A 25830-nucleotide genomic window follows, 5' to 3' on the forward strand; every position below is an offset into this window, starting at 1 on the left:
GATTATTTTTTAATAATTTGATAGGTTTAATGATCATTTTATAAAAGCATAATAAAGTTTAGTGACCATTTTATAATTATTTGTAAACTGTTATTGTTTTCATCGCCCTCGTTTATGTACATGAAATCTGTTTGGTTCTCTTTCACAAGCTAAAGAAGCATTTCCCAGTAACTTGTTTGTCTAACAACATCATTATTATTTTTCCAACAGAAATTTGATGCACCATCGAGCGTGTGTTTTGTTTTATCATCATCGTCAGCTCTGATTGCTGGAACATATCACGGTGACAAAGGTCTCCTGAGGCTCTCGGATTGGATGATAAAGCTGAACTACGACGAGCAAAAAGATGATATCCACGAATCTTCTCTCTCTTTCAGTCTTAGCTACTCTCATTAGACATTAAGTTACGAAAGTCTCTCGAGACTCTGGGATTGAATGAATGAAGTTGAACCACCAGGAGCAAAAGATGAATGGAGGAGCTGCTATGTTCTCCGGAGGAAGCTATAATTTTATCAGAACATATTGCTGCAAACAATCACGATGACACTCCAACTTATAAGTCTGATGGGTAGACTCTTGTTATATCAGATATAAAACTTTGAAGATGGTCATCTTTTCCTATAGTAATAATTTTAGTTCAAACAGTTGGAACAAAGCCTCTTTTCAAAAGTATTTAGGCAATGGATTCCCATTCCAGATGTTCATCGGAAGGCCGATCCCTTGTTCAATTTTCTTTCGCTCTTGATCTATAAAAACCTGAATTTCATGATTCACTGTTTAGCTAGCAGCATATTTTTTTGTGCTGTTAAAAATAATACTACTTTTATCAGTTCATGGTTCCATGAATGTGGATGAAATCACTAAATAAGTTAGAAATTTCGTAATATATATTGTGTTATACATCTGATTCTCTCCCCACTTAAAAAGATCCTATCTATCCGCCATAAGTGTTTGTATGAATAAACAGAAGATTTTCTCGCTTCCTCTTATGTTGGAGCCTTGATTTGTATACTGTTTTTTTAAAATGGCACCAACTATCATTTTGAGTTTAACGGCAATAGCTTTGTTATCTTTCAACACACTTGGTTAAACAATACATCTGTGAATGAGTGTGTCTAATTTAGATAATGATGTTTGTTTGTTTTTTTGGTACATGATAATGATGTTTGTTTAAGAACCCTTTTACTTGCGTACAGGTGAGACCTTTGTTGGGGGTAACATACCTACATGCATGGTCCAACTATCAACTAAGAACAAATGTAACATGCGTCCCTGACGATTTGATGTTGAAAGACTTATCTTTTGAGGGAGAAAAGAGACTCCATTGATTCTACTTTATCTCAATATTTTGAACTGGATCAAATCCAGATCACTGTCGAAATGCGAGTTCATTAAAAGGAATAAATTTTTCATTTTTAAATATTCAAGAAAAAGGGATCGTGTTATTCGTTCAAAATCACAACCGTCTTTCCTGTTTTGATGTGTAATGGGAAAGGCTAAACAATGCACTTTGAGTTTTGAGTATCAACGGTTATATTCAAGAAAAAGGGATCGTGTTATTCGTTCACAAATCACAACCGTCTTTCCTTGTTTTGATGTGTAACTTGGGAAAGGCTAAACAATGCACTTTGAGTTTTGAGTATCTAACGGTTGCTTTGCTTTGCATTATCACCTCACTTTCTTCCAAAGCCAGTGGATCCATCTCTTTCATTCATGATTTGACAAGTTTCAAACATAATTCATGAATCATATCAGACATGATTAGACTAGAACCATCTCACTTAAAACTAAGAAGAAGAAAAAAAGTTAAACAATAGGTCAAACATGAAGAAAAAGAGAAGAGTATAACAGTCGGTCAAACATGCTGAGTCAGTTGGTTTAACGTGTCATTTCAGCATTCCATTACTGCAATAACGGCTGTTAATGACGAGTGACGGCGAGTGATCGATTTCTAATAAATTGATAATGTTAGTGACTAGTTTACCCTTAAATTTTCGTTACATAAAGTGAAGATGCAATCCATTTTAGGAAAAATCATTAGATGAATCTGGCTCATCACGTCATCCGTGATCCCAACCAATAATATTTTTCATCTCATTTCTTCTTAGGTGAATCTTCACATCTTTCCTACGTGTAAATAAATAATTGATAGTTATTTAGAAGTTATTTTAAAATTGAAATATATGATTGATTTGAATCATGAATGACTTAGTGAGCCTATATTATGAAATAATTTCTCCCATTTTAGGGTTCTCGTAAACATATTCTTTTTCTCGTATAGGCTAGGAATATGGACACTCGCCATATCCATCTATAAGCTTGGGGGGTGACTGAATTTTCGAAAATTTCTTTTAATGTGTCATTTTTATTAAAAAATACATTACAAACATATTTTAGTGTTTATACACACATTTGTACTAGCAAATGGAATTAATTACACTATATGTCCTCAAATAACTCTCATTTTAATTTGTTTTTAAAATTTAAAATTAAAATTCAATCCCTAACTATGAATATCATTCTAAATAAGTCCCTAACTTTGAACATTCCGAATTCATCTCCAAACTATGACCCTCAGTCTAAATAAATTCCCAAACTTTTGAACATTCCAATAATTTCCCCCTAAATCATTCAAAAGTTTGGAGATAAAATTAGAATATTCAAAAGTTTAAAGATCAATATAGAATGGGGTCATAGGTTGAGGATGGATTCAAAATGTTTAAGATTTGAGGGACTAATTTAGAAGGAGAGTTATAGTTTAGGGATGAAATTAAAGTATACAAAAACTTGGTAACTAATTTAGAGTGAGTGTTATAGTTTTGAGGACGTGTAGTGAAATTAACTCAAAATAAGAGCCTAAAAATGTCTGTTTTTCGGAGAACAAACTGACAAAAAAATATGTTATTTAAAAAAAATCAGAGGTCCCTATACTTTTAGAAAAAAATTAATATGGTCATCGTATTATTTTTCTCACAATATGACCCTCCAACTCATAAAGCAAATCCATTGTGGCTCTTTGACCAACGTTTTTCATCGTTGACTGTTACAATACTGGAGTGCTAGTTCGCGGTGTTGATCTTGCAGTCCACAGTGCTGACTTAACAGTCTATCTGTCATGTTTGAGTTACTAATTTAGTTAATTTGTCATGTCTTTTGCCATGTTAATCTACCACCCCAGACTATCTTATCAGCAACTATAGACTACCACGTCAGATTGAAAACTGTCACATTTAAATACAAAAAAAATTGGTTAAATGGCCATATTTAATTTATTTTTTGAGTTAGAGGGCCACACTAAAAGAAAAATAATAGAGGGCCACATTGGTTTTTTTTTTCAAAAGTATAGAAATCTATGATGATTTTTTCCTTTTTTTTCCCACGAACAAATTGAGAAGAAAAACACTTGTAAGTTGTAATCATTATTCATAGTAATTTCGGAAAGAAAAAATGGCTTCCTCTAGTCCTCGCACTGTCGAAGATATCTTCAAAGACTATAACGCTCGACGCTCTGCTCTTGTTCTTGCTCTCACTTACGGTAATTTTTCTCTTTTTGTGTAAACCCTAGATTTTCATTCATTGAATTTATTGTTTTCTTTGTTTTTCTTTTTGGGTTTTATTGATATGTTTATGTTTCCATGTTGTTTGGATCAGATGTAGATGATTTCTACTCGCAATGCGGTCCAGGTCAGGTTTGGGTATTTAAACTTCTTCGCCAGTGTTTCTATTTAGTATTTATGTTTGGTTTGCCGAGAAAGTTGACTAGAAAATTGAGATGGGAATTCTTTTTTGCTTGTGAGGCATTTAATTTTGGAGTTAGCTGAGTAGTCCTTATGTGATGGGAGGTAGCTTTTGCATCCTCTTTTTAGTATTTGAATTTGTTGTTGTTCAGATAAGAAGAACCTGTGTCTTTACGGACACCCGAATGAGGCATGGGAGGTAGCTTTACCGGCGGAGGAAGTTCCACCGGAGCTCCCTGAGCCGGCATTGGGCATTAATTTTGCAAGAGATGGGGTGAACCGTAAAGACTAGCTTTCGCTGGTTGCTGACTTGCTGTGCATAGTGATTGTTGGTTGCTCTCCGTGGCATTCTACTTCGGAGCTCGACTAAATCGTAACGAGAGGTACAATATTATGACATCTCTCTTTTCTTCACATGCACCCTAGATTTTACAGCTGTGAATCGATGTTGTCTTTGTGATCCGTCGCTTCCCTAAAAGGTTACGTCTTATTCACAATGATATATGAATGCTTTTGACAGTTTGACTTGATCTAAAACAAAAAATTAAGGAGAAAAAAAAAACACGAGAAAAGAGACCGGTTGAGTCTGAGTCTGAAATTTGGTAAACTCTTCGTATACTGATGTGATTGTTGGAATGCTTGACTATGTTACTCGAACTTAGGTGTGAATGTTGGATATAAGTATGCCTTTGTTTATAAGTTTCTTTGAGGGTATATCCCCGTATTTATGTCCGGATGGTGGATATGCGTCAAACGTGAGTCTTGGACGGAGTAACATAGGATGCTTGATATATATCCACTCTTACAAGTACCGTTCCTTGGGACTTTTTTCGGATATAGGATTTATAAATCACAAACTTTCTGCCTTTCACTCTACAGGAAGCGCTCATTTAGCATGATAAACGATCTGCCCACTGCCTTCGAAGTGGTAACTGGAAGGAAGCAGGTGAAAGACAAACCCATGGTAGAAAGCGGAAGCAAGTCACGGTACAATACGAAGGTGAACGGTGAAAGCAATTTGAACTCTGTATCATCATTGTTCTTTCGCTTGCTTGCCTTCGGTTTTTTATGGTATTTTTCTCACTGTACAGAGGTCAATCGATGGACAGACGAGAAGCAATCCTAGGTTAGCTGATAATAGTTATAAGGAGGATGAAGAAGAGCAGGGAGATACCTTTTGTGGGAGCTGTGGGGGAGGATACAATTTAAAAATATAAAAATATTAAACTAAATTTTATTTATATTAACAAAAAAATCAAAAAATCAAATCTTGTATTAACTATAATTATATATATGTGTGAGAAAAATATAATTTATTTATTAGATTTGTTTCAATAATTTGATATATATGTATATGTGTGAAATATTATAAAACAAAATGTATGAAAATGTGTCACAATAATATGTTGACAAGTGACACTTCCGGATTAGATGGTTAATTTTTTAAATTAAATTAAAATTATGACTAAATTTATAGAATGCGTAAATATTGAGGACCAAAAGTATATTTATGTCATTTTTATTAACGGACACGTCAATATCTCTGTTAAAAATTAACAGACAGTGGCTTGATTGAATCATTTAAAAATTTGAGTGAACTTTTTGATCAAATTAAAACATCAATAGTCAAAATAGTTTTTATCATAATTTAGTGATCACTTGTGTAGTTTACCCTTTAATTTCATTAATTGTATGTTTCGATGTGAACATGTTTTGGTATACCACGTTAACCGTAGAATTTTTCATATAATTAACCGTGTATTTATGTAGCTTTTATGTTGAATTTGGCTTTTTAAAAACCAAAAACACTAAATATTAAATCAATTTATTTTTTATTTGAACTGTTATCAGCATTGATCTTATTATTGTAACTAGATGTTACTATTGGGGTTGTATATTTATATAATGTTTATATTATCATTAATATGTTATACAATAAATACATAATCAAATATACATTTAATATTCTTCAATTTATGAATGAAAATAAATATCCATATTTTTAATACAGAAAAAGTATAATGTTTTCGTATTATATTTGTATCGTCCCTGTCCATGGGACTGCTCGACCACCACATACCAAATTTGGATAATGATTTTCAGCTCGCAGGCCGTTCCAATCTGGATATAAATTAAATAATATAAAATATTAGGTTTAAATATACAAGGTTCTTTTGTTATTATTTTAAAAATTAATTCGTATATTTAAAAAATAATATTGAATAAAATTTATAAGGGAAATTAATTTTTTTAAAATAATAATATAAAGACTTAATTTTTTAATAATAAATTATAATGATGAAATTTTAAAATAATACATAAACTTTTAATATATTTATATTATTAACATTTAATTGCAAAATTATATAAATATTAATACAAAATTACATATATTATTATTTATTTTTTAATAAAAATAGATAATTTGTGTGGACCGGACAGAACCAGACTGGTATGTAAATTTGTGAATATTTTTGGATATGGATATGGATATGGGTCCCACCCGAGAATAGAATAAAGTGGAATGAGAAACACGCTATTGCTTTACTGACTCGGTTACAGCTTGGAATCTCTCCTCAGTCGTTCTGGTCCACCCAACTCGCTTCTCTCTAACCTACTCGCAACCCAAAAGTGCATATATTGGTTTTTATTTTTCTCCACGTGCCCGTTAATTTAAGCCGCATTTACTTAAAGTTTGTATTTTTCATTTTTCTGACATTTTTACTGTCTTTTTGCTTTTTATTTATTGGTTTTAATCCTTATTTATGTATTTTTCTAAAAGATTGTGATTTCTTAATATGGCGTTTTTTTACGAATGCTTTTTCATTTTTTCTTTCTTGTTACATCTACGAAGATATAACTCTGTCTACTAGGGGTATTAATGAATTAAATTTGAACAAAATATTTTGTTCGTATTCATTTATTTATTTTAATGTGGTTGTATTATTTCGTTCAATATTTATAAAATGTATGTTAATGTTTGAAAAAATAATTATTTTACGTTCATTTAATGTTCGACAACTAAAGTTTTTTTTATTAATTCGAGGTAAGTACAACGTAATATCTGTTTAAAGATAACTATCAAACTCTTGTATTGAACACCCACACCCTGATATTATCAATCTCGAATTTGGGTCTTCAAGGAATTCTTTTACCACATAGACTGATAGACATGAGACTACTTGGTTCATGTCTCTTTTATTTATTTTTATTTGTAACCCAAAGAAAAATAGTGAAATTATGTCATTAGTTTTTAAGTTACTTAGATTTTATAGTTTGATCTCCAAAGTTTATCTTATGTACAATTTAGTCCATATCTTTATCAATAATTAAGATGTAAAAGAAATTAAAAGGAAAAGGAGCTTACAAATGAGCAAACAAACAAGCTTATAAATAAGTCAATAAACGAGCTTATTTGTAAATATAAACAAATCAAACATACTTCTATTCACATTCATTTAGTAAATGAGCATAAAAAATTTGTCCATTCTCACTTATCTAACTTAATAAATAAACATAAATGAATGTTATATGAACATTTCACGAGTAATTCATCGACCACTCTATTTATTTATACACTTACTGTCTAGTAACATCATATAATAAAGAACTCTTATATAAAAATGTTTTTAGACCAACAAAAAATTCTCACTAGATTTTAGTAAATTCTTAGAATTTAGTTCACTATTTATATACTTCGTTAGTTAATAAATAATAATCATAGTTTTAAATCTGTCATAAACAAACACAAGAGATCATATACAAAATCTCTATGACAAATAAGAGGAAAACTGCTTCTCATTATCTTCATTTCTTTACGTATAAGTTATTTTTAATTTATTTAAATTATATTTAAATTGTGTTAGATAGCCGTTAGATTTAGAGATGAATGTGTTGGGTGGGATTGAAGTCAATCGAATTTAATTAAATATATATCTTTTGCTTGTCACTTGACTTAGTCCTAGAGAAGTTTTACCAACTAGAAGAAACCCAATTTGATTATTGGGATAAAAATCTACATCTGATCTGATTCAATTTAACCTAACACATATATAATTTTCATTTTTATTCAATCAAATAGGAACTTAATTGAAAAAATAGAAAGAGAAGTGTTATTACAATATCTCTAAATAAGTTATATAATTATACTATTATCTCATATCAGATTTAAAGATTTTTACCTTAAATTAAAATCGAATCCAAATTTATTTTTTAAAAAAGAATCGAGTCCATTACATTTTATTCTTGTACCCATATCTGATTAGACGTATAATTAAATCTAGTTTTTAAAAAAATTGAAATATATATATATATATATCTAAAATTGAAACATTTCTAGATAATGTTACACTACCTAAAAAGAGAGAATATTACTATTTTCTATGTTTTCAAATATTTATTATTAATAATAAATTTATTTTATCATTATTTATAAAATCAAATAATATAATATTATTTTAAAACCTTCCCCAACCTGAATATGATACGATAAAGTAAAATTGCCTTGTACTATATACCCAAGTTCCAAAGCGCGTGACCCAACATACGCATGAAATTCAAGGCCCAATCAGCTTTGGAGTTCAAAATTTCAAACTCCACAATTCTACATTTGCATTTGCATTTGCATTTTATCTTTAATCTTTCAAGTAAACCAAAACAAAAACTTGTAGGGGACCCTTCCCCTGTCTATCTCAATCTCTATTGATAATGATAGCGTGGAAGAAGATGTATAAGTTAAAGAAAATCTTACCCCGTTGAAGATTAGACTTCGACCCGTTAATAGAAATTCAGGGGAAGAAAAGTCTCACTTTCCTCCCATTTTCCTACTAACAACAACAATAACAAAACCCAATTCCCATATGCAATAGGGTAAGGGGAGGTAGGGTAGTAGGCTGCCCCCAACGCCAGGTTGAGAGTAGCTTCCGTGGAAGACCTCCGGCAGTCAGAAAATTAAAAATATAGATAAAATGCAATGCATGTATAAATAAATACATAATACATAGTTGTACAGTATTCATATGCAGTCATTAATCATTATATCATATGCGCGTCTGTAATGGGCAGTAATCTTTGTATATAGACAGAAACATAAGAACCGACTAAATTTAAAAGTGGAGAGAAAGATACACAGAAGTCAAACGATAGCAAGGCCAGTTCTAAGCCTTCATAAATACCAATAACAGAACGGATAAAAAGTAGAAGTTATGTAAATTACTACAAAGGCATTAAAGAGACAGAGATGATACACCCTAGAGATGTGACCCACACTACTCGACTATCCTAGTCTTAAGTCTCCATACTTTCCTATCAGAGGTCATGTCCTCGGTAAGGGCTAAATCCATCATATCAGATCTCAAGCAGTTTTCCCACTTCCGCCTTGGTCGTCCTCTCCTTCTGGTACCGTCGACTGTAATCGACTCTACCCTCTTGACCACATCAGATGGTAGTCGCCTAAGGACATGCCCAAACCACCGTAGTCTTCCTTCCCTCAATTTCTCGGAAACAGGCACCACCCCCAAGGACATCCTAATAGCAGAGTTTGTTGTCATATCCACAGAGTCCTACCGCTGTCTACCGAAGCATTCTCATTTCTGAGGCCTCTATCCTCCTTACATGATCCTTCTTGGTTGCCCAACATTCAGATCCATACAATAGTGCTGGTCTTATTGTCATTCTATAAAATTTTCCCTTAAGTTTTAGAGGTACCTTCTTGTCACACAAAACTCCAGTAGCGGCCCTCCACTTTAGCCATCCCGCCTTTATACGGTGTGTAACGTCATCATACACCCCCATCTTTATGTATCATAGACCCTAGGTACTTGAAACAATCCTTTGAGGGAGAACGTGTCCTTCTATGCATACTTCTACATCGTCTTCGTTTTGGTCCCTACTGAAGTTTGAACATAAAATACTCTGTCTTATTAATATTGATCCTTAGACCTTTTTCTTCTAAAGCAGTCTTTCAGTTAGCCAGTCTACTATTCAACTCAGATTTTGTTTCAGCCACTAGGACAATGTCGTCAGCGAAAAGCATACACCATGGTACACCGTCTGGTGTCGCACAAAAGATGTCGTCCATAATCAAGGCGAAGATGTAAGGGCTAAGAGACCCCTGGTGGAGTCCGATTTCCACCGGGAATGCTCCGATTTCCACCGGAATGCCTCGGTGTCGCCAACTGTAGTCCTGACGTATGTAGTAGATCTACAATACATATCACGTATCGTCCGAAATAAATAGTTGGGATCCGTCGCGTTTCCAAAGTCTTCCAGATCGTATCGCGGGGAACGCTATCATAAGCCTTCTCAAGGTCAATGAACGCCATGTGAAGATCTCTAGACTTTTCCCTATATTTCTCCATAAGTCGTCGAAGTAGATGAATCGCCTCCGTGGTAGACCTGCCTGGCATAAAGCCAAATTGGTTTTCCGAAAACTTAGTAACTTGTCTCAACCTAGCCTATCACCCTTTCCCATAGCTTCATGGTATGGCTGAGTAGTTTAATACCTCTGTAGTTACCACAACGTTGGGGATCTCCTTTATTCTTATAGATTGGTATCACCGTGGACTCTCTCCACTCCTCTGGCATCTTGGCAGTCTCTAAAATAATATTAAAGATGTTGGTCAACCACTTAACTCCATCTTCTCCTAGGGCCAACCACACAGTGATAGGAATTTGATCAGGACCGACAGCTTTGTCCCTTCCCATCTTTTTAAGAGCCATTTTGACTTCCTCAAACCCAATCCTACTTGTAGGGCAGTCATTGGCCGATGTATGATGGTCGGATGACCCATCAACGGTACTTTCTCTACAGGAGAGGCACCGTCATTAAATAAATCAAAGAAGTAATTACCCCAAACCCTCTTAATATCAGATCTTTCGCTAAAAGAACACCATTGTTGTCCTTAATAATCTAATGCTACCTAGATCCTTTTTCCTATTCTCCCTAGATTTTGCAAGCCTGAAGATGCCGTTTTGTCCTTCCTTGGTGTCTAATCTCTTGTACATTTCCTCGTATGCCTTATCCTTTGCTTTAGCCACCGTTTTCTTGCTTCCCGCTTTGCCTCCTTGTATCTTTGTTTAGCTCTCGACCTTACTTCGTCGTCATTGCATTGTAGAAACTCCTTGAAGCAAGTTTGCTTTGTCTTCACCTTAGTTTGGACTTCGTCGTTCCACCACCACGATTCTTTATGTTCCTTGGCCTTCCCTGTGGACAACCCCAGGGTGTTTTTGCCCACCTCTCTGATGGAATTTGTCATATTTTTCCATAACAAATCTGCATTATTTGAGTTTGTAGTTCCAAAACCTGTATTAGACAAAACCTTACTCCTAAAGTCATCAGCTGTCGCTCCATGTAACTTCTTCCAAAGGATCTTAGGTTTACCCAGTTTAGCCCTCCTATGAGTGTTCCGCCCGTGCGGAACGCGGAACACCAAAACCAACAATTTGTATTGCGATGCACATGCCTCTTCAGGGGACACCTTACAGTCAATACAAGCCCATTGATCCCGATTTCGAACCAGGACGTAGTCGATTTGGGTACAATGTCCCCCGCTATGAAACGTAATCAAGTTCGCATCTCTCTTATTAAATAAGGAGTTAGTGATCACCAAATCGTGAGCAGTAGCAAATTCAAGCAACGTACGCCCCTCATCGTTCCTGCTACCATAACCGAAACCCCCATGAACACCGTCATACCCGTCGGTTGTACTACCTATATGGCCATTGAAGTCTCCCCCTATGAAAACTCTTGGTCCTCCGGAATTCTCCTAAGTACATCATCTAACTGATCCCCAGAAGCAAACGTTTCTCCCCCTCCCCTAGGCCAACATGTGGGGCGTACACTGAAAGGACATTCACCACTTCCTCTTCTATAATAACCTTAATCATCATGATCCTATCCCGGTATCTACAAACTTCAACTACATTTTCCTTGAGCCTAGAGGAAACCAGATACCCACCCCATTTCTAGCGTTATCTACGCCTGAATACCACAACTTGTACCCATTACACTCTCTGGCGCGAGCCCCTTCCACCTAGTCTCCTGAATACAAGCAAAATCTATTTTCCTATTATTAAGTGCGTCGGACAGCTCCAGAAGCCTAGCATTTAATGTGCCTACATTCAACGAGCACACTCTAAGTCTAGTCTCCTTGTCACCACTCTGTCGAGCCCTCCTCCTATGCCCCATGGGCTCTAAAAGAAGGACATGACCTCAAGAAATCATCTATAGTCGAAGCTATGAGAAACTATGAAAAATGATCCAAAGAAGACAGAAGATGCACCAATAAAACGCTAGAGAATTGAGGGGTACTAAAAAGCCTAGTTGGTTACTAAGTAGGATTTTAATTATTACTAGTTGGTTACTATTGTTATTATTGCTAAAAGCTTAGTGTTAAAAGGGAGGAAATAGAATAAAATGAATAGATAAAAATGATACTACTAATTAGAAAATTAAGATACGCAATAACTAGAGGTTAATTAAGCAGAATACTGGATGAAGATAATAGCAGACTGGAAACAAAGAGCAGAAGTTAAGTTAATTCCAACAAAATCTAATCAAATAATTTCGAGGTATTTACTGTTTCAGAGAGTAAAATAGACCAAATCCAGTAACAGAAACTATAAGTTGACAAAACCAGTGAAGATGAACATCAAACCCAGAAAATTTTGCAGAGAAAATGATAATAAGCAAGCATATATATCACTATTGAGGTATTCACTGTTCTTGAGAGTTTAAACAGACCAAACCCAGGGGAAAAAACTCTAAACTACAATCTGAAGATGAAGATGAACATCGAATCAAACCCAGAAAAATAAATAAACCAAAAACCTCTAAAATCTGAAGCGAAAAGGAGATGGAAACAGAGCTAAAAAGGTTGCTAGGGTATTTAGCACAAAATTTAGTCTTTGGTAATCAAAGAGCCTCTAACTACCAAAAAGTAAAGCTAATTGATGATTCTAAATATACAGTTCGGATTAAACTTCAAGAAAATCACAGATTGAATTTAACGGAAACTATAAACAAAGTTAAAACAAAATCAGAAATTGAAGTGAAAAGAGTCAAAATCACAGTCAAGATTTTAGGCTTTATGGATCTCAAAACAAACCAAGAGAGATTAAAGAATTAAAGGAGGAAAGCAACAGAATCAAATATAATTCAAGAATTCAAGAATCCAGATCACAAAGCTATCAACCAATTAACTCTAAAACTAAAACTAACCCAAAACCAGCAGAAACATTAGATTGCAAGATAAATCAAGGTAAACCCAGAGGTAAAAAGGGAAAATCTGAAATACCCACAGAGGGATTATGAGCAAACAAACCGATTCAGAATTAGTATTGCCGCATGCAAAACCTGTTTTTGCGAATACTGCATTGGTAATTTCGATTCCAAATGAATAAGGAAAGATATTTTGAGCACTATTGGACCCATCATTCGTACCTATGATTTTTATATTTATATGATATTTATCTAATTATTCTGTTGATTTATTTTTAATTTAGACCACTGGACTTTATATTGATAATCATAAAAGATAGATCACAATAGAATTATGACAGTGTCAATTTCTCAATGATTCATCATTGTTATATGTATTTTTATGTTAATGTCGATGATTTTATCATTCACTGTTGATAATAATATGTGTTTGTGTTTATAAGTTGTTTGAATAATAATTTACTTGTATGATATATTTTTTAGAAATTTAATTTGTACATTTCAATAATTTTAAAAAAAATATTCGACTTATATAATTAGTTTCTACTTATTTTTATAGATTCTTATTGTATTTCAAAATATTTTATGGTTTAATAGAACAAAATAATATTATTAATTTAAGAAAAAATTGATATTAATTTAATTGTTTAACTTTTAAATTGATATTTTTCTAATCATTCTGGTGCTGAATCAAATGATATGATTTATTTTACTAATATCATATTTTATATTATTTATGCCACATATATTAAAGTAAAAAACTTAAAATCATATTCTAAATCTTATGCCTAAATTGGGGTGTTTAGTTTATAGAATGGAAGATTACATTTGGTAATAAAATTATTGGGATGTAATATTGTTATGAGAATGTTTTATTACCTTGTTTGATTTGTTTAATAGGAATGTAAGATTACAATGTTTTATTTGAGGAATTTAAGATTATTTGGATGCATATTTTACCAAATTATCCTTGTGATATTTGTTTTCTTCAACAAGTTAAACTTTAACATAAAATTATAAATGTTTTAATAAAAATTCATAAAAATATTTTAATTGTTACACTATCTAACTTTTAAGAAAAACATGTTTAATATATAATTAATATAATTAGTATATCAATTATCAAACTTATATTTTAAACAGTTTTTATAAGTATCATATTTATTTATATAAAATATAATATAATATGAAAAATAATGTTATGATCTCGAGTTGACAAAAATAATATTTTTAAAATATAAAATTTATTTTTTAATAACTCAAAATTAAATATTATTTTAAATAATTAAATTTTTATAATAATATCATTTTTTCAAAGATAAAATTTTAAAATGATTAATATATTAAATATTAAAATTATGAAATAATTTTAAAGGCTCAAATTTATTAATATTTTACTAAATCAAACTCTTTGTATATTATTATTATGTTTATAATTTTGAGTAAAACACGAAAAATTAAGATTAAAAATGATCCATCTAAAAAGAATACATTATTCCAAAGACATTTTTACCTAAAGTGACTAGAATGATTAATTACCGAGATAATAACATACCCATCATTTCAATTAATAAAATACTACTATTAATAATAAATTATTACATTATAATAATTTTCTGTGAATTAAACGTGAGAAATAATCTTTTGCGCATCAAACACCCCTAAACTCCAAATTACAAACCCCCGCTCCACCTAAGATGCTTCGTCTTCACCAATTTCACCCTCCTATCGATCCAATCATCCAATTCTGCATATACAATAATCAATTAAATTTGAAGTAAACTTAAATCAAAACTATATACTCATTTTAACGCAGTTCAAAACTTTATAAAGTTTTTTTTATATAATTTGGTTGATCTAAAATATATTTTTAAACATTATTGTTTTAAGACGAGTTTCACAGTTTGACCGTATAATTAATACAAGTTAAAATTAATTGAAATTAGTCCCACGAACCAAATAAACTCTTTTTTTATGTACACAACTAAAGGACTAAAAGACTAATGAATCTCTCTCTCCTTTCCCGAGAAAGCAACCGTTCATTGACGGGTCCTAATTGATGAACAGTTGATATTGCATGCAAAAGCAGAGGGTTTGGGGTTTTAGGAAGATAATGAGAATAGTATAGTAGAAAACTTGTTACTTGGCCAGAAAGCATAAAGAAAAAAAGGAGAAATTTGTTCCCTCTCTTTATATTAAAAACAAGCTGTTATTTTATAGCGATTTCCTTCCTTTTTGTTGTTATTTTTTCCCTCTCTCTGTATAAGAGTCTCTCGGTGGTACTACTCTCTTTATAACGTACTTTGGTTATCAAGTATTTAACGCTTTTCGGGTCTCCGATGGCGGGGATGGGTTTGTTAGAACACAAAGCCTCTGCTTCGTGGAAAACGGAACGTAAGAGAATTTTTGAAAGAAAGAAATTTGATATTAACGAAAAAGTCGAGGTAATGTGGCTGTTTCCATTATCGTTTTTTTTAAGTCCCCCCCTTTAATTATCCTTTCTTGGTCGGTTTCTTTTCTTCTTTTTAGGGGTTTCGAATTCTGGGTTTTAATTTTCTTGGGTCTTACGGAGTTTAATTAATGTGGGTGCTTTTTTATTTTTAGAATTGGGTTTTGTTTAATGATGAAAGCTTGCTTTTAATCAGTGTTATTAGAGCTGCATTCTGCTGCTTAATTGTTTACCTGATTAACAATGCGAAGATAAGCACTGTTTGGGGTCTGTTTGGTTGCCATGCAATGTTAATAGTAGTCGTTTCAGAATTCTACAGTAATTTGTTTTGATCATTTTAAACTTTAAATATGGATATTGATGGATTTGTTCTTTGCATAACAAAGTTGAAATTTTGTAGGTGAGGAGTGTTGAAGAAGGGTTTCAAGGTTCATGGCATCAAGGAAGTGTTATTTCATGGAATAAGCGAGAGTGTCACGTCAAGTATGATCATCTTCTTCTTGATGATGGTTCTGATAAGCTCGTCGACATTGTGAGTGTTTCTGCTGTAACAAATGTTTTTGCTTGTTCATGTGAGACTCACTATAACTATCGAGGGACTATAAGGCAATTGCCACCTGAACTAGAGTTCTGCAAATGGAACCTTTGCTACGGGCTCTGCGTTGATGTATTGTATAATGATGCTTGGTGGGAAGGTGTGATTTTGGACCATGAAGTTGGTTCAGAGAAGAGGAGAGTTTTCTTCCCTGATTTGGGTGATGAAATGACTGCTGAAATTGGCAACTTACGAATTACTCAAGATTGGAACGACTTCGAAGAGGAGTGGCAAAAACGTGGAACCTGGTTGTTTCTTGAGTTGATTGAACAATACGGGAAAGAATGGTTTCTTTCTTTTTCTGTACAACAATTTTGGTACGATTTACGAGAGAGAAAGGATTTTCAAAATGTTGGAGAGTGGACATTTTCTTGTGAGTCTCTGTGGAAAGAATTGGTGCTAGAAGTAATAAAAGATAACCATAAAATCACTGCGGATCATTTTGTCAAGGTATTAGGCCTTCCTGCTTTCTCCCAACCAGAAACCAAATCAGAAGAGGAGCCTGTTATACCGGATGCAGATGTTTATATGAGTACTGATGCAAATTTAGGTGACACTTTTGCTCTTGTACCAGTTAAGAATCACGTTAACAGTTCTTTGTTGAGTCCAGACACAGTTAGAACTCCATCAATTCAAAGGAAATCAAGTTCCGGTCAGCTGATGCATTTTTTCAAGGATGATAACAGTGTTTTGCCCAAAACCTGTGTTGATAAAGCTGTCTGTAGTTCACCTGAGGCTTTGTTGATCTCACCCTCTGTTGTAGGTGGAATTTCCAGCATCTGTTCTGTAGCTAGCAATGAAGGGATTTCCGGCACTGATATAGATACAACTGAAAGGAGGGCTAAACATTCAGGGCCCAATGTAACTGCAACATGGATGCCTCCTGACCCCGAGCTTCTTCCTAAAGCTGAGTCATGCCCTGATGCCATTACCAAATATGTTCTTGCTAGTAAGGAGCGTGATAATTCTCTGATAGCTGATGTTAGGAAGCATCTTCTGTATCAAGGATGGAAAATGGAGACCAAGCAAGACGGAAAAATCCTCAGGTGGAGATACTTCTCACCAGCTGGGCGTTGTTATTACTCTCTTCATGAGATCTGTTTAGCTCTGACAGATCGCTCCAGAAAGCAAATTTGTTCAAACCCCAAAGATGTACAACATCTAGGTATTGTTGAACCAAACATCAAGGGAGTACATTTTATTGAACCAGAATATTGTCCTCAAGCTGTTTTGGACTGGTCTAAGGCTGAATTGGATGAGATTCGCAGATGCAAGGGAAGTGATATGACACTAAAGGCAAAAAAGCATCTCTCATGGCTGGGTTGGGCGTTTCACTATGCAACCAAATATGGAAAGCGCTATTTGTGCTACACTTCTCCAAGAGGAAGGATGTACCAGTCACTTCGGGAAGCCTGCAAAAACTGTATAAAAAAGGCGGACTTTCTCAAACTGATGCCTCTCCCTCTAGTCCAGTGGAAAAAAATTATGCTGTTGAGGAGATTGATTGTCAGTTAGTGAGTGAAAAGCTTTCTTCTACACTTGCTATTGTGGATATCCAGAGAAGTTGGATGCCATCAAATAATGAATCTGCAAACTGGTCCAAGAAGTGTTATTCGAGATTTGAGAGAAGAAATGTCGTTGAGCAAAGTAGGGTCATTCAAAAGCCTAAAAGGAAGAGAAGAGATAGTTTGTCATATCTTGCATTTGACTTAAAAAAAAGGCGAGCTGACTTACCTGTTAAATACACTAGCATCTCAAGATTGAAAGGTGGAAAGTTACCTGCGGCACTGATCAAACTAAGAGAGAATCTTAAAGGTAGTCAACATAACCGTGTGCTACAATCAACCAAAAGAGTGCAGCAGATTGTAACTCCTAGTTCATTGCATCAAAATCCACGAACTGTTCTGTCTTGGTTAATAGATAAAAATATTGTTTTGCCAAGGTCAAAAGTACATTACTGGAGGAAGAAGCAGAGGTTGAAAGCTGAAGGGAGGATAACTCGTAATGGAATTATGTGCAAATGTTGTGGCAAGGTATACACTCTTGGTAGTTTTGTATCACATGGCGGTGGTGACCACCAGAGACCAGCTGCCAAGATCTTCTTGGAAGATGGCAGGTCTCTATTGGACTGCCAGATGCAAGTAATTCAAAATAGTAGAGTGAAGTTTGGAAAAAAGAAGAATTCCCAGTTGACCTGCAATTGCCGAATGGACCAGAATGATGAAATTTGTTCTGTTTGTCAGTATGGGGGTGAACTAATTTTATGTGATCAATGTCCATCCTCATTCCATAAAAACTGCCTTGATTTAAAGGTATCACTTTTGTTTTTATTATCAGTTCATCCCATCATAATATGTTTATATTCCATTTTCTTAAATCCTACAGATCTTTGATTTCTTCTTTTGAAATTTTCTGTCATAGACAGTTCCAGAAGGTGATTGGTTCTGTCCATCATGTTGCTGTGGGATTTGTGGTCAAAGCAAGCTTAAAGATGGTGCAAGTATAGTGGATGACAGACTTTTCACTTGTGCTCAGTGTGCACATAAATGTATGTTATTTTCTGTATTTGTTGATAACTCAAAAGCACATTGGTTTATTTATAATGTTTTGTGTATTTGATGCAGATCATGTTGGCTGCATATGCAGTGCAGGGGCAGATAGGTTGGAAATGTGTGCAAAAGAAAATTGGTTTTGCAGTAAAAAGTGTGAAGAGGTACTTTCAATCAGCTTTATTTTTGTATTTTGTGTTGTGCATTTACAAGTGATAGCTAATGATATTTCTTTCTTCCTTGGGGCGCAAGTCATTTCGCATCTTAGTAACCTTTTGAGTGCTTACAATTGCTGTTTTGCTGCAGATATCTTTGGGCCTTAATAAGCTTTTAGGGAGACCAATTCCTGTTGGAACAGACAATCTAACATGGACATTAATTAAATCTGTGCAGCCGGAGAGTCATGATCCTGGTGCTTCATATAATGAAACTATGGTTGAGAATTATAGCAAACTTAGCATTGCGCTTGAAGTGATGCATGAGTGTTTTGAGCCTGTCAAAGAATCTCGTACAGGAAGAGATCTTGTTGCAGATATTATATTCAGTAGAAGGTGGGTAATTCTTATTTTTCTCATGTCATTTTGATCGTTTTAGTATGGGCTGGATACTCTTTCTGCAAATCGTTGCTTTAAACTTTGCATTAATTTGCAAATCAAATTTTTATGTGGCAAAACTTGAGTGTTTTAGATTTATGGCTGGAGTGACTTATGATAACGATGGTGTATGCTGTCTATGCCTGCGCCTAGGGGAGGAAAATGATCTACTTTTGTGTGATTTGTTTATGTTAATCTGGCAAAACATTATCTTGGACTGAATGTTTAATGGTTTGAATTGGCTAATTTTAAAGATTACTATTAAATTACCTGCATTTACTCTTCCTTATAGCTATTCTTGGTAGCATATTGGTTTCTTTGCCAGTAGGCCATACTAACCTACTGCTGACACTTCAAATTCATAATGTTTTAGTTGCTGCTCTACTATTATCACTTATGGTTTATTCGAATTTTGTTTGTTTAATCAAAGTAAGTGGCTTAAAAGTTTGATTCATTTGGTTTTTGATTTTTACAGCTCAGAACTTAACCGCCTGAACTTCCAAGGCTTCTACACAATACTTCTGGAAAGACATGATGAACTCATTACTGTTGCCAATATCAGGTAAGCTTCTCTAACTAACAGTAGTGTGCTATATAGGACTGAAGAGCTTGGTTAGGATGTTTGTATGTTTACCTTGTTCATAATGGTAGTTTTTATTTCTATTTTACCATTCAAAGGGTTCATGGAGAAAAGGTGGACGAAATGCCTTTGATTGGTACCAGGTTTCAACATAGGCGACTTGGAATGTGCAGCATTTTGATGAACAAACTTGAAAGGGTAAGCTATGTCACGCTTGTATTGTTTCTTTTATTAGTAGTGCTTTATATCCACTATTTGTTCAAGTTATATTGCATGAAGTTTCTGGGATTAGATATCATCGAACTCTTGCCATGCTAAATGCATGCATCTGACAAATTTCTAACCATTGCTTCTTGCATGAATTCTTCAGATGCTCATGGAATTAGGAGTGGAGAGGCTGATACTACCTGCTGTCCCTGATGTGCTGCGCACATGGACCGACTCGTTTGGATTTTCAGAGATGACGCCATCTGATAGATTAGAGTTTGTAGATTATACATTTTTAGATTTCCAAGGTGCTACCATGTGCCAGAAGCTTTTGCTTAAGAGGCCTTTACCAGAATCAAGCTTATCAATTGGTATTCCCAATTCCCTAGCCACCTAGTTCAAGTCTTAGTTACTGCAGTGAGTCACATTTTAGTTTCCACTATTTTCAGGATCCCAGTTTGGACTTCATAGTGATGCATTTGAAAGCAGTGATAATGTCAATGACGATGAGTCTGATTCAGTCTGTGAAGTATCCCAAGCAAGACAAATCAGTGAAAACAAAATTATGGGTGAAGGACTACTGGAGTATGTCTCACCTCTTCAGTAATCTATTTAGAAGAGAAAAATTGAAATTGGTAAAATGCATTGTAGCTTCATTTTTCCTTAGGATGGGCCAAACTCGAGATAACTACTGGCTTAGTATCCTAACGATAACCTGTAGTACACAACCTGGATTTTCATGCTTCAGATTGATAGGTTCTCGGTAGTAATAGTGGCATCATGTTCATTGTTGTACCTTAGATCCTAATTTTTTCAAATATCAGTTACCAACCTTTTAGAAATGATCAACATCAAAAGTCGCCTCTCTATTATCAAACACATATATAGTGTATACACTACATATTGATGATCTTACTTTCTTTGGGAAAATGCTCTTTACTAATATTGATTTTAGCATTTGGAAAAAGACCATGTGTTTTGTGCATATAGTTTGCCATCATTCTCTGTATATCCTCTTTAAAATTGTCTTGTTGGGTTCAATTGCAAAGTTGATAACTATTACTCATCTGGAAACCCATCATTGAGGCTTGTACCGAAGATTATATTGACCATCTATTGATCTGTTTATTTCTGAGCCTGTGGTTTTCTATGCATCTTTAAATTTGAAGAGAGATCAGTCTAGTGAAATCCTCCTATCCTCTAGAATCATTTGGGCTGAAACATCACTTGGGGCCATTCATATTATGAGCAACTTCCTTTTTTTCCCCTCAAATTTGTTTGGTGTTCTATTCTCTGTTAAAACTTACTGCTTTCAACGGTGCTGAATATGCCAATTAAAGTCAGGTTTGATACAGTAGGAGGGATTAGTAGCAGTCAAAGCGATGTTCAGATTTTCGTTGCGGTACTTTTAACGACTCCAAAGCATTTTATCATTCCTTCATCAACACCATCTTTCATTTCATTTTTCCTTTCTGATCCACATTTTCTCTTTCTTGTTTTACCAATTTCTTGACCCATTTTTTAATTACAGGTAAACCAACCTACACAAAGTGAGGCTCCTATCAATCCAGAGTGCTTAGCCGAGGATACCGGTTTGAAGAAAAGAAAGAGCATTCCTAGCAATTTTAACAGGCTGTGTAAGCGCAGGGAGATATGTGTAAGTAGGAGATGAGTTTTGCTTTCATGGGCATCCAAATTTTACTGTCATGGATGTCTAAATATTCTGTACAGTTGGACACAACATCTCAAGCTCGGATAAGGTCTAATAATGTCTTAATGTATAGTCTAGGGAATAACGTTGTGTGTGCTCATTGAGTGTCCTCTGTCCATATTAATCATGCATGTATAATTCCCTTATTTTTTTTGAGTTTTTCATTTTTGAACAGTTTGAAGTGATTATAAAGTAGTATACGAACATAATTTCTTCAAGAAAAATATTTTCTTTTACCATTAAAGTCACTCAATTTTGTATGAATCTCCTTTATTTCATGCTTGTTTGATGGTTTTGTAGTGTTGGGTGACAAGAAGCATTATATCTTGTAGAAGTATAAATGCCATTAAGCATCATAAAACTACTCAAACTAATGAATTATATGTTGATGAGGCTTTCCGTCCCAACACGGGTGCAGCCGCTATTGGCATTATTGCTCGAGACCAGCACGGAATGATGATGGGAGGGATGGCTAGGCGGATGGATGGACCGCACTCGATTGAGGCTATCAGCTTCACGAAAGGACTGCACACGGCGGCTAAGAATTAGGGCTGTAAAAAACTGAATGAGACCGACTTGAGTCAAAACTGTTTTTGACCTGCACTGTGGCGATCCGAAACCGACTCGAGTCGGAACTGGTGTTGTCTTGAACCCGATTTGGACTTGGGAAATTATGGATCCGAACCCTACCTGCATCCGACCTAAACCCGAATTGAACAGAAAATATGATACCCGAACCCGAACTGCATCCGACTGATATGAACCCGAACCCGAGATTGACCTGGTAAATAACTGGTATTACCCGACCTGTTTTCAACCTGACATGTTTTTAACCTGGCTTGTAAATGATCCGACTTGTTAATGATCTGATCTGATATTTATCTGACTTATATATTACCATGGAAATCTTATAAATTATCAGTTTTTTAACTTATGATGTAATTAAAATATTAATATGATTACTTTTTAAATGTTATAATAAAATAATTATTATAATAATTATATTAATAAATAGACCTATTATATAAAATTATTTAAATGTAAATTAGATAAAACATTATTAATAATGCAAAGGAAAATTAATATAGTTTAATTTATATAAATTATATAGTTTAATTTATATAAAGAAAAAATAATATTAATAATGAAAGTATTTATTATGTAATATATATTAATGGTTTACATTAATAATATAAATAATTTTGGTAATAAAATAATAATTAATTTCATAATAAATGAATATTAGTATTAAACGTGATTAATTCTCTAAAATATAAATATAAACTATAATGTTTAATTTTTGTACAAAAAATTATCTAACAATTATAACATAAATGAAAAATAATATAAATATAAACTATACCGTTTATATAAACTATATATTTTATTACTTTATATAGTTTATACATAGTGTTTCTATAAATTGCATCGAATTAAAAATTTAAGAAGATATTTACAATTAAACCATAACTAAAATGAAAGAAATTAAAAATTAAATACAAGTGGAAAAATGATGATTGTTGGAGGAGTATGAGCTTAATTAACCCAAAAATATCTTGTTGGACACTATATTTAACGCCAATTTCCCAAATTTTTCTATTCCATCTAAATTTTCCAATTTCCCTCTAAATTCTCAATTTCCATATATTCTCAAAATTTCCTAATTTACCTCTAAATTCCCAAATAAAATCAAAAAATTTCACGCAAAAATCTTTCTTTTAAAAAGTTTTCTCCCACCACTCACTTTGAATAATATATATATATAATTAAACATAAGTGACTAACATAAAAGATTTTAAAATTAACATTAACATTTAATAATTAACAAGTGGGAAGCCTCAAGATAGCCCTCCAGTTGTCTGTAGCAAAAGGACTCGAAGAGCAAATGATCAATGGACTCCATAGCATCATTTCAAATACAACATCTGCCATCAACTTGCATGACCCAACGCAATAATCTATCACAAGTGGGAAGCCTCCCTACTAATTTCTGCCAAACAACCTTGGCATCTTTGATCCTAATTTGCTCCCAAAACCGGGCAGCCTTCAAAGTAGCTCTGTTAGCCACATTTGCAAGGATAGGATAAGCTTCACGCCTCATTTTCATAAGCCTTCGAAGACTCCAACTAGCATTCATTCCCACATAAGCATGGATCCATGCCATCCGAAGGGATCCCTCCCCAGCAAGAATGGACTTTATCAATTGAAAACTACATGCCTTGTTCCAAGCTTTAATGTCTCATACCCCCAAGGCCTCCTTTAGACTTAAAAAAAAACAGATATGATCCCATCTAATTCGAGCACCGGTAGCCACATAGTCAGATTCCTTCCGGAATAAACGAAAACATAGTTGCTCCACCCTCCTAATAACAGCCTGGGGAAGAATGGGCTGTCTGCACCAATAGTTAGACATGCTAAATAAAACAGTTTTAATAAGCTATAACCTACCAGCATAGGCTGAGATGCCTATTGGAGCATTGAACCAATTTAGCCTTAATTTTTCAATTAACCCCACACGATCCTTCTCACTAAGTTTTCTTGTGACCAATGAAACACCCAAGTAACGCTCAGGCAAACGAAGATGCATAAGATTATACTTTTCTAAAAGTTGCAAATGTCATCTGTTATTTTTACAATTTAACATTTTTTTATGTATACAGAAAAATAAATAAATAATTATAACCCATGCAAGGAAAACTCCATGACAGAGTCACTGCCGGTGGAAACAAAAATTCCTTCGTCCCATCTGGAAATTTTCATGCAAGCTTGACAGATAATTTCATATTTTAATAACAATGATAAATGTAATGTCGTTCAAAAAAATAGTTTATTGTAAAATTAGATATTAACACGATTGAAGTTATAAAATGCTTTAATTTATAAAATGGGTTCAAACAAATGGATAACATTGATATTATTACCAAAAATAAATGTTAAGTTGTCTAGGAGTTCTTATCATTAGGTGCAATTATACAAGGTGATTTATGCCACAATGGTGATATAATCTTTATGTGGATAGTCAGAGGAAAGATGATATTTTAAAAAATAATTATTTAATAAAAATAATATTAAAGTATTTTAGATTGATCTATAAGAATAAATATAGTGTTTTTTTTTAGTAGACCAACGTGCAAAGTGGCACGAAACGGGCGCTAAGTGCGTTCCGATTGCTTCTGAACATGGATGGAGGAGTGTCCAAGCTCCGGCGGCCACCTAATAAGGAAAAGGAAGTTCATGAATAATGATAAAGCACAATCTACGTGGCGGGAAACTATTGGTTCTACCCTAGAGAAAATATGAGTTTTATTTGACCAATAATAAGCGGGTGATAAATGTTTCTGTGTAACGAAACGTATTTTTATCATTGCCTCGATGGAATCGTCCCCCTCTCGCCGTGTTCACACTGTATTACAAGTATTTTCCACGGTATTATTTTTAAAAAAAATTACCTAAATTTACTGAATAGTATTTGAAACGACAAAAACACCCCTGCTTGCCGTTTCTATCCCATGCGGCCGCTACAGTGTAACCATCCATTACTTGAAATCATTTCATTTCATTTATGGGTGATTTGGTTTAATAAGGGTCCGTTTGTTTTACATAAAATATTTTTCGAAAACTATTTTCTTCATTTTTCATTGTTTGATTATAAGTAAATTGATTGATCAACGTAAAACATTTTTCTGGTTAATAAAATTTCTTTTGTGTTTTCTGAAAAATGACTTACGGTATGATTTTACGTAAGCTATTTTCTGAACTTTTCACTTCAAGGATAAATACTTAAAATAATTTTATTTTATAAATTTAATATTAGTAAAATATTTTAATATCATTTTAATCAAAATATTAATTATTAAAATATTTAAAATATATTTATTAACATTTTCAATAATATAATATTATATTTTTAATATTATAATAAAATAATCAATTATATTATAATAATATAAGATATTATATTATATTATATTTTAATAATATATAATAAATTATTAATAAAATTTATATTATTTATTAATTTCATAGAAATAATATTATTAAATTATTAATAATGAATAATATTATTTATATATTTAATAATAATCTAATAATATTTTAATAAAGATATTTAAAATATACTAATTAATATTTTTAAAATACAATATAACACTATTACTTTAATAAATAATTAATATAATTTATAATATTT

The 25830-nt window shown here is 33.3% G+C and overlaps 1 protein-coding gene and 1 pseudogene across 1 annotated transcript; both read left to right on the top strand.

Moving 5' to 3' along the window:
* The first annotated feature begins 3383 nt into the window (after positions 1 to 3383).
* On the top strand, positions 3384 to 4954 carry LOC120196154 (annotated as a pseudogene).
* Positions 4955 to 15296: 10342 nt separating this feature from the next.
* Positions 15297 to 22190, top strand: LOC120196155. The gene is made up of 14 exons (XM_039198027.1): positions 15297 to 15401; positions 15562 to 15702; positions 15807 to 17297; positions 17384 to 18313; positions 18423 to 18549; positions 18626 to 18714; positions 18857 to 19101; positions 19619 to 19705; positions 19822 to 19921; positions 20094 to 20301; positions 20380 to 20515; positions 21275 to 21425; positions 21462 to 21587; positions 21942 to 22190. Exons 1-14 carry the CDS (start codon positions 15297 to 15299, stop codon positions 22188 to 22190), a joined length of 4185 nt encoding a protein of 1394 aa, XP_039053958.1.
* Positions 22191 to 25830: the final 3640 nt, after the last annotated feature.

This window comes from Hibiscus syriacus, unplaced genomic scaffold (assembly GCF_006381635.1).
Source record: "Hibiscus syriacus cultivar Baekdansim isolate YM2019G1 unplaced genomic scaffold, ASM638163v2 tig00117027_pilon, whole genome shotgun sequence".
NCBI classification, from domain to species: domain Eukaryota; kingdom Viridiplantae; phylum Streptophyta; class Magnoliopsida; order Malvales; family Malvaceae; genus Hibiscus; species Hibiscus syriacus.

Coding starts and splice junctions, on each gene's coding strand:
- LOC120196155 (XM_039198027.1), top strand. CDS start 15,297: ATGGCGGGGATGGGTTTGTTAGAACACAAAGCCTCTGCTTCGTGGAAA. Junction 17,298..17,383: donor GAAGTGATATGACACTAAAG/GCAAAAAAGCAT, acceptor CACTTCTCCAAG/AGGAAGGATGTACCAGTCAC. Junction 19,922..20,093: donor TGATGAACAAACTTGAAAGG/GTAAGCTATGTC, acceptor TGAATTCTTCAG/ATGCTCATGGAATTAGGAGT.